Here is a 14,616-nt window from a genome sequence, read left to right as displayed (position 1 = left end):
GCCACGCCCCCTTCTCGGCTCCTCCATTCGGCTCTGCGGTCGGGCGGACACGCCCACTCACCCACCCCTCCCTTCCCGGGCACATCCAGCCAATGAGGCGGATAGCGGCGTTGCTGGGAGACCGAAGACCCGCCTCTTCTTTTTTTTTCTTTTGGCCTCGATTCTTGCTTGCTTTCTGATTTTTTTTAAATCTTATTTTCTCCCTCCCTCCGTCCACTCCTTCCTTCCTTCCCTCTTTTCGTTCCTTCCTTCCTCCCATTCTCTTTCTTTCTTTTTTCCTTCCCCCCTCCTTCCTTCTTTCCTTTTTCTTCCTCCTTCCCTCCCGTTCTCTCCTCCATTCCTGCATCCTTGTATCCTTTTTTTCTTTTTTCTTTCTTTTCCTCCCTCCTTCCTTCCTCCCCCCCTCATTGTCTCCTTCCTTCCTTTTCTCCTTCCCTCTTTCCTTCTTTCTTCCTTTCCTTCTTTTTCTTCCTCCTTCATTCTCTCCTTTGTTCCTTCCTCCTTGTATCCTTTTTTTCTCTTTCTTTTCCTTCCTCCTTCCTTCTTTCCTCCCTCCCTCATTCTCTCCTTCTTTCCTCCTTCCCTTTCTTTCCTTTCTTCCTTTCCTTTTTTTTCTTCCTCCTTCCCTCCCACTGTCTCCTGTTCCTTCCTTCCTGTATCCTTTTTTTCTCTTTTCCTCCCTCCTTCCTTCTTTCCTCCCCCTCATTGTCTCCTTCCTTCTTTCCTCTTTCCCTTTCTTTCCTTTTTCTTCCTCCTTCCCTCCCATTCTCTCCTGTTCCTTCCTTCCTATTTTTTCTTTTTCTTTCTTTTCCTCCCTCCTTCCTTCTTTCCTCCCCCTCATTGTCTCCTTCCTTCTTTCCTCCTTCCCTTTCTTTCCTTCTTTTTCTTCCTCCTTCCCTCCTATTCTCTCCTGTTCCTTCCTGTATCTTTTTTCTTTCTTTTTTCTTTTTCCTTTCTTTCCTTTCTCTTTCCTTTCCATCCATCCATCCATACCTCTTTTATTTCCCCTCCCTCCCTCTTTTGTTTCCCCTCCCTCCCTCTTTCCAGAGTGTCTACATCTTTTTTATAATACCTGACCAAAACTGGACGCAATATTCTAAATGTGGTCTTAATAAGGCTTTATAAAGCGGTATTAGTACTTCATATGATCTTGATTCTATCCCAACTTCACCATTTGAGATGATGGTGAAGCTCTTTGCATTAAATCCCAGGTGAGATCCATATTGCATTTTCCCTTTTCTTCCTTTGGAGGTTCATAATGTAGGAAGTCTAGGAGGGAAGAGGGTGCACCCCTTCGAGATGGGATATAGAAAACCCTTTGGGTCTTCTCACTGGCTGAGCTCACCCCATAACAAAGTAACCTTACCAAAGCTTTCACACATTATCCAACAGCTGATTAGTTTCAATCTGCAGTTACTTTTTGGTTTGTAATATCCTATGTTGGGCAGACAGAGACTTTAACTGTTTTACCAACTTAAAAAATCCTGATTAATTTGGAAACGTAAAACAGGAGAAGCATGTTACGGGAAAAACAAAGAGATATTACAAAAACCATATCCCACACATGCGAATTTCTTTCTAATGTCCTTTTTTTAGTGGAGAAATAAATTAGAACAGTGTTTGTCAACCTTGGCAGCTTTAAGATGAATGGATTTCAATTTCCAGAATTCCTCATCCATAATGCTTTAAGAGGGGTGGGCTTCAACTCCCAGATTTCCCATGTTTTAAGGTGGGAGGACTTCAACTCCCAGAATTCCCCAGCCAGCATGCTTTAAATTAGCTGGACTTCAACTCCCAGAATTCCCCAGCCAGCATGTTTTACGGCAGAAGGACTTCAATTCCCAGAGTTCCCCAGTCAGCCTGCTTTAAGATGGGAGGACTTCAACTCCCAGAATTCCCCAGCCAGCATGCTTTAAGTTAGCTGGACTTCAACTCCCAGAATTCCCCAGCATGTTTTAAGGCGGAAGGACTTCAATTCCCAGAGTTCCCCAGTCAGCTTGTTTTGAGAGGGTTGGACTTTAACTCCCAGAATTCCTCAGGCACCATCCTGGGAGTCGAAGTCCACACATATTAAAGTCGCGGAGGCTGAGAAGCATCGCATTATAAAATAAAACTTTTCCTCTCAATTGGGAGAGGAATGCAAAGGGTTTTAATTTAGGCCCCGAGAAGACCCCGAATTCCAACGGATGACTAAGAGAAAATTAAAATAGAGATGTTCTGATGGGGTGGCAGCGAAGGTATTGCATTGAGTTTCAGGCGTGAAAAATCAGTTTAATGACTTTGTCCTTCTCACTCAGCCCAATTCATGTTGCAGTTTGGCCTGACTAGGTGGCTCAGTGGCTAAGACACTGAGCTTGTCGATCAGAAAGTCGGCAGTATGGCGGTTCGAATCCCTAGTATATGGTAGGTCTCCTGTATGAGCAGGGGGTTGGACTAGATGACCTCCAAAGTCCCTTCCAACTCGGTTACAGTTGTGGGAACTGACGGCCGTGACCAGGAGGATTTTTTATCAGGTTTGCCTGATTCTCCAGTTGCACCTCTTTCTGGATCGGGACTCCTTACGCACAGTCACTCATGCCCTCGTCACCTCCCGCCTGGACTATTGTAACGCTCTCTACATGGGGCTCCCCTTGAGGAGCACCCGGAGGCTCCAACTGGCGCAGAGTGCGGCCGCGCGGGTGGTAATGGGAGCAGCATGGTGCTCCCATGTAACACCCCTCCTGCGCAAGCTGCACTGGCTCCTGGTGGTCTTCCGGGTACACTTCAAGGTTTTGGTTACCACCTTTAAAGCGCTCCATGGCTCAGGACCTGGGTACTTGCGGGACTGCCTACTACCACCAATAGCCTCCCACCGGCCGGTACGCTCTCATAGAGAGGGGCTCCTCTGGGTGCCGTCGGCCAAACAATGTCGACTGGCGGCCCACCTACTATCTGGAACGAGCTCCCCCTGGAGACACGGAGGATCCCGGATCTGCGCACCTTCCATCGTGCTCTAAAGACCTTTTTATTCCACCAGGCGGGCCTGGCCTAACTTTCTCCCTCTTTTTAAACAATTTTAATATTTTTAATACTCAAAGCTTAAATTTGTTTTAAATTGATTGGGGTTTTAATCTGTCTGGGCCAAACTATTTAATTCGATGTTATTTCTGCTTTTTAAATTTTGTATATATGTATTTTATTGTTGGCTGTTCACCACCCTGAGTCCTTCGGGAGTAGGGCGGTATATAAATCAAATAAAAGAAAGAAGGAAGAAAGAAAGACTGTACGAGGAAGGATCCTTACAGGTGCAACCTTGAGTTGTACAAAATAAAGGCGGGAGACAGTACATAAAGAAGAGACCCACACCGTATAATGGATATATATATATATATATATATCTCTGTGTTAGCAACAGCAAAGCTCTCCTGGGCTTGCCCCACCGATCCAACACGGATCTAGGCTGGGTTCACACACAACAACCCTAAACCTGGGTTCAAGAAATCGCGACAGCAGCGTGCAGATCGCCTACAATGCCCAAGCAACGGATCTCGAGTTGAGCTTCCTCTGTCGATGCATACCCTGTTTGAAGATAATCGGCTGGCTTTCGGATGCCCCCTGGCCCCAAAACGACGTGCTTCCCATTTCGGGAACCAAGGAAGTCCCCCGTTTGTGCGAACCTCTGCTTCTCGGAGACGGGTTCTAAGTGGGAAGGGAACGACTGGGTCATGGGGAGGAGGCGAGGATGGGGGTGGGGTGGGCGGACTGAGGAGAATCCGTCTTCCTCAAATTGGAATCGAATCCTGCCCCCCCCCTCCCCAAAATGCTTGGATGGGAAGAGATGCGGTGGCCGTCCGGCCGATGCAAAGTCCAGTACAATCAAATGACGAGATTGAGCGGTCCACGGCGGCCAGCGGAGGTTGTGGTTTATTCTCCAACCGTCTCCCCCGCCAGGCGGGCCGTGTTGCTGCGCCTCCCCCTCTCTCCGGCTCAGTCGAGGGGTCCCTGGAAAATGAGCCGGACGAAACCCTGCTGGCCGGTCAGCCAGGTGCCGCAGAAGGGGCAGGCGGCGTGGAAGGCATGGGTGCCGTGCGGCAGCGGGATCTGCGACCAATACTGGACAGTCTTGGCGGAGCAGACGTGGCCGCAAGGGCAGAAGGCGTGAGTGGGGCGTCCGGCGTCCAGATACAGCCCGGCCTCGCAGCCCAGCCAGAGAGGCACGTAAGGGCCCAGCCGCCGACACATGGGGCACTCGCGCTCCAGCCCCCCTTTCTCTTTACGGAACCCCCAGTTGTGAAAACCGTGGACGTGGCCACAGTTGATGTACACCCAGGGCTGCTGTTTTTCCACCATGCCTCGTTGGGCCAGGCTGGGGAAGGCCAGGGTGCTGAAGCCAACCGGGCACTGGGGCCGGGCAGCGTTGACCTCTTGACGCAGCAGCTCCAGCTGTTGCAAAGTTGGGGTGCGCAGGAGCCCCTCCGAAGTGCGCCAGAGGAGGGTGGCTCCACAGAGGTCAATGAGGGAGCCGTCCTCCAGAATGTTGGACTCCATTTCCACCTAGCATCGAGGGAGAATAGAAAAGAAGAGATTAATAACAGAGTCGGAAGGGACCCTTGGAGGTCTTCTAGTCTAACCCCCCTGCTCAGGCAGGAAACCCTATTCCATTTCAGACAAATGGTTATCCAATCTCTTCTTAAAAACCTCCAGTGATGGAGCACCCACAACCTCTGGTGGCAAGTCGTTCCACTGGTTAATTGTCCTCACTGTCAGGAAATTTCTCCTTAGTTCTAGGTTGCTTCTCTCCTTGATTAGTCTCCATCCGTTGTTTCTTCTCCTGCCTTCTGATGCTTTGGAAAATAAGTTGACCCCCCTCAAATATTGGACGATTGCTATCATGTCACCCCTAGTCCTTCTTTTCACTAAACTACCCAAATCCTGCAAACTTTTTTCGTATGTTCTATCCCTTAATTATCTGTCTTGCTCTTTGCACTCCTGAATCTCCTCCTTCTCCTAAACCTTATAAATCTTGAGTTATAATCCACTCTCGGTGGATAAATCTTGATTTATAATCCGCTCTTCTCCGTTGAGTTGCCAACCTACTGTTCCAAGCTAGGCTTCCCAAGAGCAGGAAGCAAACTCCTTGTCCCAACAAAAACCCCTTTTGATTAAGTTACTGTGAATTCCTCTCATTCACATCCAGCAAAGTCTTTCAAGGGAGAATTTACAGTCACAGACCTTATCTGGCTTGGAGAGCTGCCAGGTCGATATCTTCAAAACTTGGCAAGGCGTCTCGGAGAGTCAGGAACCAATTAGGTGAACTAATTGTCTCCTGCAAACTCCCCTTCCCTTTCACTCCTCTTTTATTCCCTATGGGAGGGGCCATTCACCGCCCACCTGTGGCTTTACTCCTGAGTCGACCCTTGTTCTTTAGCTGTTCCCTTCGTCTGGCAACTCTGCGTATGTGTACACTGGGAACAGGCTTCAGCTGTTCTTCTGCCCCACTGATATCTGACTCTGAAGGCAGCTGACAACTGTCAGAGGCTCTGGCCCCCTCTCTGCCTCTGACGCAGAGCCCTCATCAGAGCCTTTCCCAGACTCCAGGACTGGCCCATGTTCCTCCCCAACCTCCTCATTGTCTGAGTCTGCTACCAGCTCCGCTTGCCAATGGCGGGCCACAACACCTACCAGCTTTCCCCGCTGCTGTGCGGAGCGACTGTCCCGCAGAGCGTAGACGTTCCCGCAGACCGAGATCTCCCGCCAGACTCCCGGGGTGGAATCTTCGCTAAAACCGCCATTCGGGTGCATTACAAGCACGCCGTTCGTGGTCAAGCCATCCATGAGCCCATCGGGTGTCCTCCATTTCGCTGCTCTCTCCTGCCAACGAGAGAGACGTGGCATTGAAGTCTGATTTTAAGGTCCCGGTTGGCCAAAGCCCCACCACTGCTCCTCACTCAAACCTACTCAAGTGAAAGACAACCAGACTCTAGATAATCCCTGAGTTACAACTTGTTCGTTTAGCAACGGTACGAAGTTACCACACACACGCACACACACGTTCAAACCTTCTCATTGCCATAGGTGGAAATATTTGAGTTTTAAACGGGCATTTGATCATTTGGTCGGTCAGTTGCAAAAGCGACTGTGCCCCGTTGGGTCCGTGAAAAAAAAATACAGGTAGTCCTTAAAATACTGCAGTTCATTTAGCGACTGGTCAAAGTTACAAAAGGACGGAGAAAAGTGACTTAGGACCGTTTTTCACATTTACGACCATTTGCCGCATCCCCATGATCACGTGATCAAAATTCAGATATTTGGCGAAAGGTTTGTATTTATGACCGTCACAGTGTCCTCGGGGGTCACGTGATTCCCTTTTGTGACCATCTGACAAGCAAAGTCAATAAGCGAGTCCAGATTCACTTCACAACCACGTTACTAAACAAAGCGGTTATTCCCCCTTAATGACCGTGGCAAGAAAGGTCGTAAAATGGGGGCAAAATCCCATGCCACTGTTGTTAAGTGAATCCCTGCACTTGATAAATTAGTAATCCGGTTGATAAGTGAATCCGGCTTCCCCCAGTGACTTTGCTTCTCAGAAGGTCGCAAAAGGGGGTCACGTGACATCGCCTCCCCCCTCCCCCCCAGGATTCTGTAATGGTCATAAATATGAACCAGCGGGCCAAGCGTCTGAATTTTGATCATGTGACCACGGGGATGCTGCAAAGGTTGTAACTCTGAAAAATGGTAATAAGCAGTGGTGAAATTCAGCTGGTTCTATCTGGCTCAGGAGAACCGGTAGCTCTGGCAGCAGGAGGCTCCACCCACCCGCCCAGACGTCATCACGTCTCGTTTTTGGCCCTCTGCGCATGCACAGAAGGCTCTGCCTTTGCCTGTTCCTCTTGGTCATCTGAGATGCCTCTCTTTCTTCCCTGTCCCTGCAGGACGGTTCTGGTCCGCAGACCCATCGGCAGTGATTCGTCAGGTTTTCCCGGAGCTCGTCGGAGCCCGCTAATTCCCTGACTACCTCGCCGCGACGCCAAACCGGAAGACCCAGTGCCTTCGTAACTTTGAATGGTCACTAAGTGAACTGTTGTAAGTCGAGGACTACCCGTACACACACATTACGCACACAAGAGCTGCTTGGTGACTCACTCACTCCAAGGAAAATGTTGCGGGAAGCGTCGAAACCGGCGGCGTAAATCCGGGCAGTGTACGGAGGGTTTCTTTCGCAGATGACTCGGCAGGCAAAGCGGGATATAGTACTTTGGGCTGTCTGTCCATCCACAGATGAGTTTGTGCCCGGCGTGGTGTCGGTCACCACAAAATCGATCATGCTCTCCGTCGAGCGGCCAATCTGGGAACAGAGAGATGGGGAGAAGGAGGAGACGCGAGTCAGCGAGTAAAACTTTCACAAGAAGCGAACGTTTTTCCATTTATCACGAAGCGGACATTTTTTCCCTTCTTTCCAAAATGCTGGTTTTATTTTTCTCTAGCGGTCAATCTAAGGTGGATTTATTTTTTTTATTGCTGTTTTTAAAATATTTCTGTGTCTCTGGAAGTAGTTCTCGACTTAAGACCACAATTGAGCACGCTCTGACGTTCCCACCGAAGTGGTACCTATTTATCTACTCACGTTGGCATGCTAGGTTGGCAGGAGCTGAGGTGAGGAGGGGAACTCGTCCTGTGATGTGGCACTCGGGTCTCGAACCTGGACAGCCGGCTTTCCAGCCGACAAGCCAAGACTCTTTAACCATTAAGTCACTGTGCCACCCAGTCTACTGTGGGTCAGGGTTCCAAGTAATACATCCATAGCAAACAGAATTCCAAGGCAGGTAGGTTCCTCAAAGAATAGTTTTATTGGATAGATCATATTGGCGCAGGCTGGTGAAAACTGACTCTAAATGTTCCCCCCAGTTTTCACCTAATTAAAAGTAAACATTTTTCCCCTTCCCGTCCCAAATAATCGGTCACATGGTCCAATCAGGGTGAGACCCAGTTGCTTGGGCAACATTGCTCCTTCTTTCTTCAGCCACCTGCAGAAATGTCCTTGATTCTCAAGAGAAAATATTTTGTTTTGGCTACCAAATCCTATCTCTATTCTCCCTTCCCCCCCAACCCACATCTCCCTTGTGGCAACCCTGGAGCCAGTGGTGAAATTCAACATTTTTTTACTACCGATTCTGTGGGCATGGCTTGGTGGGTGCGGTGTGGCTTGGTGGGCATGGCTTGGTAGGCGTGGCAGGGGAAGGATACTGCAAAATCTCCATTTCCACCCCACTCCAGGGGAAGGATACTGCAAAATCTCCATTCCCACCCCACTCCAGGGGAAGCATACTGCAAAATTGAGGAGCCTGAGTGGCGCAGTGGACTAAGTGCTGTTAAAGTAGTACTTAGCTGCCAGCTGCCTGCAATTACTGCAAGTTCAAATCTCACCAGACTCAAGGTTGACTCAGCCTTCCATCCTTCTGAGGTAGGTAAAATGAGGACCCGGATTGTAGGGGCAATAAGCTGACTTTGTATAAAAAAGAACACCGCTTGGGGGGCCCCCGAAAGCCCTACTAAGCAGGTATATACAAAAGTATGAAGGCTACTGCTTAATGCATTGTAAGCCGCCCTGAGTCTCCGGAAAACGGCAGCATATAAATCGAACAAATAAATAAATAAATAAATAAATAAATAAATAAATAAATAAATAAATAAATAAATAAATAAATAAATAAATAAATAAATAAATAAATAAATAAATAAATAAATAAATTCCCCATTCTCTCCCCACTCCTGGGGGAAGGATATTGCAAAATCTCCATTCCCATCCAACTCTGGGAACAGCCAGAGGTGGTATTTGCCGGTTCTCTGAACTACTCAAAATTTCCACTACCGGTTTGCCAGAACCTGTCAGAACCTGTTGGATTTCACCCCTGCCTGGAGCCTCAAAATGGCCTCGTTCAGGCCAGCTCCAGATTTGACGTTGTGAGCCTATCCACCCCAAATTTGTCTTTTAGAGGGGGCTAAACACCTTCCCCTTGGACTGTCCATCACGTCATCTCTGGAGGCCCCACAAAGGCGTCCCCTCCCGATAAATACCTGGAACATGTCCGTCTCGCCATCTTGAGTATATTCGACAATGACCGAATGGCTTCGGGAAAGCGTGTAGGAGATGCTATGTTGACCTCTGTCACTCAGGGCCTGTTGGAGCAGAGAAGTAATTCTCAACTTACAATAGTTCATTTAGTGTCCGTTCAAAGTTACGACGGCAATTTGAGCCTGACTTTTTTTTAAAAAAATACATTTTATTAATTTTCTATTAGTTACATTTCTTAATGCTTAATACACATCGTATTGTCTGGGCTATTTAATTTGCTTAACAATATACAGATTCCATTCTTACTCTCCACCCCTTTTTTCCAACCACTGGTAGAATAAGTTCCAGGGTTGATAATATTCTGTGTCTTCTTTCTGTTTGATTTTCAGTGTCAGCCTATCCATTCCTGCACAGACTAGTTAGTATCATCTTAATTATCTCTTCATCTTGCGGTGTTTCTTCATCTTTCCAATATTGTGCCAAAATAATTCTTGCTGGTATTAAAACATGTCATTACTAAATACGTATTTTTCTTATCAAAATTTTCTGATATCATCTATATATATGAAAGCAAAAACCACTCACGCTGTAATCACAAAATCTCCAGAACCGTAAAGCCTACAAACTTGAAATTTGTCACATATGTTTCTCTTGGCTTCTAGGTGCTCGCTAAGAAAGGATTTTTCAAAATGACCATCAGAGCATTATTTCCTATATTATTATTAACACACTCTGATGCTAAGGAGTTCTACTCCCCCTCCCCACCTGAAAAGGAATCTGTGCCAATTTTCAGTTTTACTTTCACAGCAGCAAGCAGCTTTACTACAGAACAGTTGAGCTAAGCCATGCCCAGCCTCCTTCCTGTCTCCTTCTTGCTCACACAGCAAATATTGTTTGAGTTTCCAAACATCCCTCAGCTCTCTCACACACTGAGAAGATGCTAGCCAGATGAATACCGATGGATGCTGTGAGCTGGGACATTCTACTCCCACTCTCCCTCTGTTCCAACTGCCAGTTGCATTATATTAACACACTCTGAAGCTACGGACTTACACATTCTACATTAAGTTTCAGTGTCAATTTATCAAGCCTGAGCATATAGTTTCGTAGCGAAGCACGGGCGTCCAGCTAGTCCCTAATAAAACCAGTTCAGGTTTAAAATCTATCTGTTTCCATATTATCTTTCCTAGCCATTTGTGTATTTTTGCCCCCAATTAATTTTTTTGTCCTAGCACAAGTCCACCACATATGATGAAATGTGCCCGTCTTTTGAGCCCAAAAAGTTACGTTGCTAAGCGAGACACTTGTTAAGTGTCACTTCTAGCCCATTGCATGACCTTTCTTGCCACAGTTGTTAAGTGAGTCGCTGCAGGTGTTAGTCACACCGTCGTTAAGTGAACCTGGCATCCCCCCCCCCATTGACTTTGCTTATCAAAAGGTTGCAGAAGGGGCTCTGCAGCCGTCATTAAGTAGGAGCCAGTGGCCAAACGTCTGAATTTTGATCGCGTGACCACGGGAATGCTGTGACAGTCGTAAGTGTGGAAAAACGGTCATAAGTCCCTTTTTCCAAGTGCTGTTGTCACTTCGAACGGTCGCTAAATGAACAGTTGTAAGTCGAGGACTGCCTGTAATTCAGACTACATTCCCCCATTCAGAGCCATTGGTGGTGGTTCCGGATGGGGCAGGAAAAGAACTTTGCCCATGCTCAGAATCCGTGTTTAAACACAGCCAGAGGTTTAAATAGCTCCCCAGTGAGATCTGGCAATGCCATTTAATTTAATTTAATTTAATTTAATTAATTAAATTTATATGCCGCCCCTCTCCGAAGACTCATTGCCGGGGGGGTGGGGCGGTGGAAGGGAGGGGGGCATTTCTGTAACCACGGTGGGTTGTTTGACTTACTTTGGACATCAGTGGCGTGGAGATATGGTGGATGACATCAGGTTTCACACCGTTGGCTTTGGGTCGCTTGTAGAGCGCCAGCCGGCTGCGGTGACGGCCTTTGTCTCCGTTAGCCAGAGAGCCATTGTACCTGCGTTGAACAGATGAACAGAGTTGGAAGGGACCTTGGAGGTCATCTAGTCCAACCCTCACCCAAGCAGGAGATCCAACCACCATTTCTGACCAATGGCAGTCGGGTCTCTTCTCTAAAGCCTCCAGGGATGAAGCTCCCACAACTTCCGAAGGCAACTTCTGTCCCATGGGTTGATTGTTCTCATGGTCAGGAAATTCCTCCTTATTTCCAGGTTGAATCTCCCCTTGGTCTGTTTCCATCCATTATTCCTTGTCTGGCCTTCAAAGGTGCTTTGGAAAATAGCTGGACCCCCTTCCTCCTCTCTGGGGCAGCCCCTCAAATATTGGAAGATGCTCTCCTGTCTCCCCTGGTCCTTCTCTTCACTAGACTAGCCATGCCCAGTTCCTGCAACTGTTCATCATATTACAGATTGACAGAGTTGGAAGGGACCTTGGAGGTCATCTAGTCCAACCCCCTGCCCAAGCAGGAGACCCTACCTACGCCATTTCTCACCAATGTGTCTCACATATTTTTCTGCCCCAAACATTCCAAAGTGGCGATGTTTGAAACCAATAGAAAACAACAGAGTTGGAGGGACTTCGGAGGTCTTCTAGTCCAGCCCCCTGCTAGCCTATACCCATGATGACGGACCTATGGCATGTGTGCCACAGGTGGCACGCAGATCCATATCTGCAGGCACGCGAGCCGTTGGCCTAGCTCAGCTCCCTGATTTTCAGCTGGCCCCGCCCACACCACCCCTCCCCTCCTAAGAGTCTCCATGTGGCCCGTTTTGGATGACAGATCTCGCGCGGAGGCTCTGGGAGGACGTTTTCAGCCTCTAGAGGGCCTCCGGAGGGGTGGGGGAGGCAGTTTTCGCCCTCCAAAGGCTCCAGGAAAGATTCTGGAGCCTGGGGGGAGGGTGAAAAAACAGGCCTTCCGGGCCCACCAGAAGTCGGGAAACAGGCCATTTCCAGCCTCCGGAGGGATTCTTAGGTGGGCAGGGAAGGCCGTTTTCTCCCTCCCCAGGCTCCAGAATTGGGAGGATGAAAAACGGGCCTACTGGAAGTCTGGAAACAGGCCATTTGCTGCCCAAAATGGGGCGTGGAGGGCCCTCCGAAATGGGACACGGGGGGGGTCGCGTGCGTATGCATGGGGGGCAGGACGCCAGGGGGGCATTGAATTAGAGTGTGGCCACGTGCACACGTGACCCCCCTCGTCTCCCGCACTCCCCCCGCTTTTGGCACGCGAGGGCAAAAAGGTTAGCTATCACCGCCCTATACCATTTGAGACAAATGGCTGTCCAGTCTCTTCTTAAAAACTTCCAGTGTTGGAGCATTCACAACTTCTAGTGGCAAGCAGTTCCACTGATTAATTGTTCTAACTGTCAGGAAATGTCTCCTTAGTTCTAAGTTGCTTCTCTCCTTGATTAGTTTCGACTCATTGCTTCTTGTCCTGCCCTCAGGTGCTTTGGAAAATAAGTCGACCCCTTCTTCTATGGGGCAGCCCCTCAAATATTGGAACACGGCAGCGGTAGGTTTCACATGATGTTACTACCGGTTCGCCGTGTGTGCGTGCGCACCTGATTCACGCACGCACCTGCCTTTCGCACATGTGCGCGTCTTCCGTGCGTGCACCTGGCCACAAAAACATGCTTAAATAGGATGTCATAGAGCTGGGGCGGATGGGCAGGATCACCCATGATTTCCGCTACCGGTTTGGGCGAACCGATCCGAACCGGGAAAATATAACCTCTGGAACACTGCTATCATGGCACCCGTAGTCCTTCTCTTCGTTAGGTTCCATGTCTACCCGGTTCCCGCAACTGTTTGCTTTACCCTCAAGTTACCTAACACCAAGGGTGAAATGCTCCCGGTTCGGACCTGATCGCCCAATCCGGTAGCGATGGAGGTGGGTGGTTTGGAGAACCGGTAGCAAAAATCCTTGCTCCCCCACCTCCCATACCCAGCTGAGCCGCACAATCATCAGAGGCTTTTTTTAAATTATTTTTAAAACAACCTCTTTGGCCGAAAAAATGCTTTTAAAAGTAAAAAAAAAAAAAAAGCCTCTGATGATTGCGCGGCTCAGCTGGGATCGTTAGAGGCTTTTAAAAGCATTTTTTCTACAACCTCTGCTTTTAAAAGCCTCTTTTTTTTTTTTGCTTTAATTTATATGCCGCCCTTCTCCGGAGACTCAGGGCGGCTTACAATGCGTTAAGCAATAGCCTTCATTCTTTTGTATATTTTATACAAAGTCAGCTTATTGCCCCCACAAACTGGGTCCTCAATTTATCTACCTTTGAAAGGATGGAAGGCTGAGTCAACCTTGAGCCTGGCGAGATTTGAACTTGCAGTAATTGCAAGCATCAGATGTTAATAACAGTGCATTAGTCCACTGTGGCTCTGACGATCCCAGCTGAGCCGCGCAATCCTCAGAGGCTTTTTTTTACTTTTAAAAGCCTCTGACGATCCCAGCTGAGTTGCCTGATCGTCAGAGGCATTTAAAAGGAAAAAAAAAGCCTCTGACGATCAGGCAACTCAGCTGGGATCGGCAGAGCCTTTTGAAAGCATTTTTTTTTTTTTTTTTGCCGAAGAGGTTGTAGAAAAAATGGTTTTAAAAGGAAAAAGGAAAAAAAATGGCCACGCCCACCCAGTCCCATTACCCCCCCCCCCGCACCAAGCCACGACCACAGAACCACAGTAACAAATTTTAGATTTCACCACTGCCTAACACTAGAATAAACGTGGGGAAAAAAATGGTTTCACTTACCCCAGGACGATCAATTCCCCGTATTTCACTGGTTTTTTGGTTAACAGGAGGCTATCCCCCGCCGAAGGATAAAAACGCCCATTCTGGGCACAGGTCCGACGCAGAGTTAGCGAATGGGAACTCACAGCTTCAGCACTTCCTTCAAGCACCATCCTAGGAATACAGAGTTGTGTGAACCTGGAGGAGAACGCAGGTATTTTGAATAATAGGTACGGGGGAAAAAACGAACTTTCTCGGGCTTAAATTCTCGTGGCCATTGGGAGTTTTGCAAATGTGCAGTTCGGCACGCAGAAACTGACGCAAAAAAAAAGAGAGAAAGGAACGAAGAAAAGCAACGTTTTAAGGATCTCAAGAAAGCATGGTTTGCAAACTGTCTCAAATCCCACAAAGTAGATTCGGCGATCACGCAGAAGTGATGCAGCATTGTTTTCTTTTTAAGGTTTTAAAAAAACGGATTCCTAATTGAGTCTAGGTAGTTCTGGTGATTCTGGATCAGCTCCAGGGAACAATCTGGATGTACTTCTTGACTTATAAACAGCTTTTAAGATGCGTGGACTTCAATTCCCAGAATTCCCCAGCCATCTACGCTATGAATTCTGGGAGTTGAAGTCCACGCATCTTCCACGTTGCCGAGATTTGAGAAATAACTGACTTGGACAGTTTGCCACTGTCTTCTTTGGAGATTAAATTTTTGGGCTTTCCGGTCTGCTTTTTCTGGTGGACTTCCATCCGAATGTTAACCAGGTTTTGGCCTGGTTTAGCAATCCAAGATTAGCCGAGG

At 48.1% G+C, this 14,616-nt stretch overlaps 1 protein-coding gene across 1 annotated transcript; it reads right to left on the bottom strand.

Annotated features, from left to right (window-relative positions):
- Positions 1–3,966: 3,966 nt before the first annotated feature.
- On the bottom strand, positions 3,967–13,987 carry PELI3 (pellino E3 ubiquitin protein ligase family member 3). The gene is made up of 6 exons (XM_070950709.1): positions 13,836–13,987; positions 10,958–11,087; positions 9,058–9,159; positions 7,130–7,327; positions 5,662–5,850; positions 3,967–4,533 (listed from the first exon to the last, which is right to left on the bottom strand). Exons 1-6 carry the CDS (start codon positions 13,985–13,987, stop codon positions 3,967–3,969), a joined length of 1,338 nt encoding a protein of 445 aa, XP_070806810.1.
- Positions 13,988–14,616: the final 629 nt, after the last annotated feature.

Source organism: Pituophis catenifer, unplaced genomic scaffold (genome assembly GCF_029215685.1).
Source record: "Pituophis catenifer annectens isolate HBS135680 unplaced genomic scaffold, rPitCat1.0.hap2 SCAF_10, whole genome shotgun sequence".
Classification (NCBI taxonomy): domain Eukaryota; kingdom Metazoa; phylum Chordata; class Lepidosauria; order Squamata; family Colubridae; genus Pituophis; species Pituophis catenifer.
The sequence above is the reverse complement of the archived record's forward strand: the minus strand, read 5'-3'. Positions and strand labels throughout refer to the sequence as shown.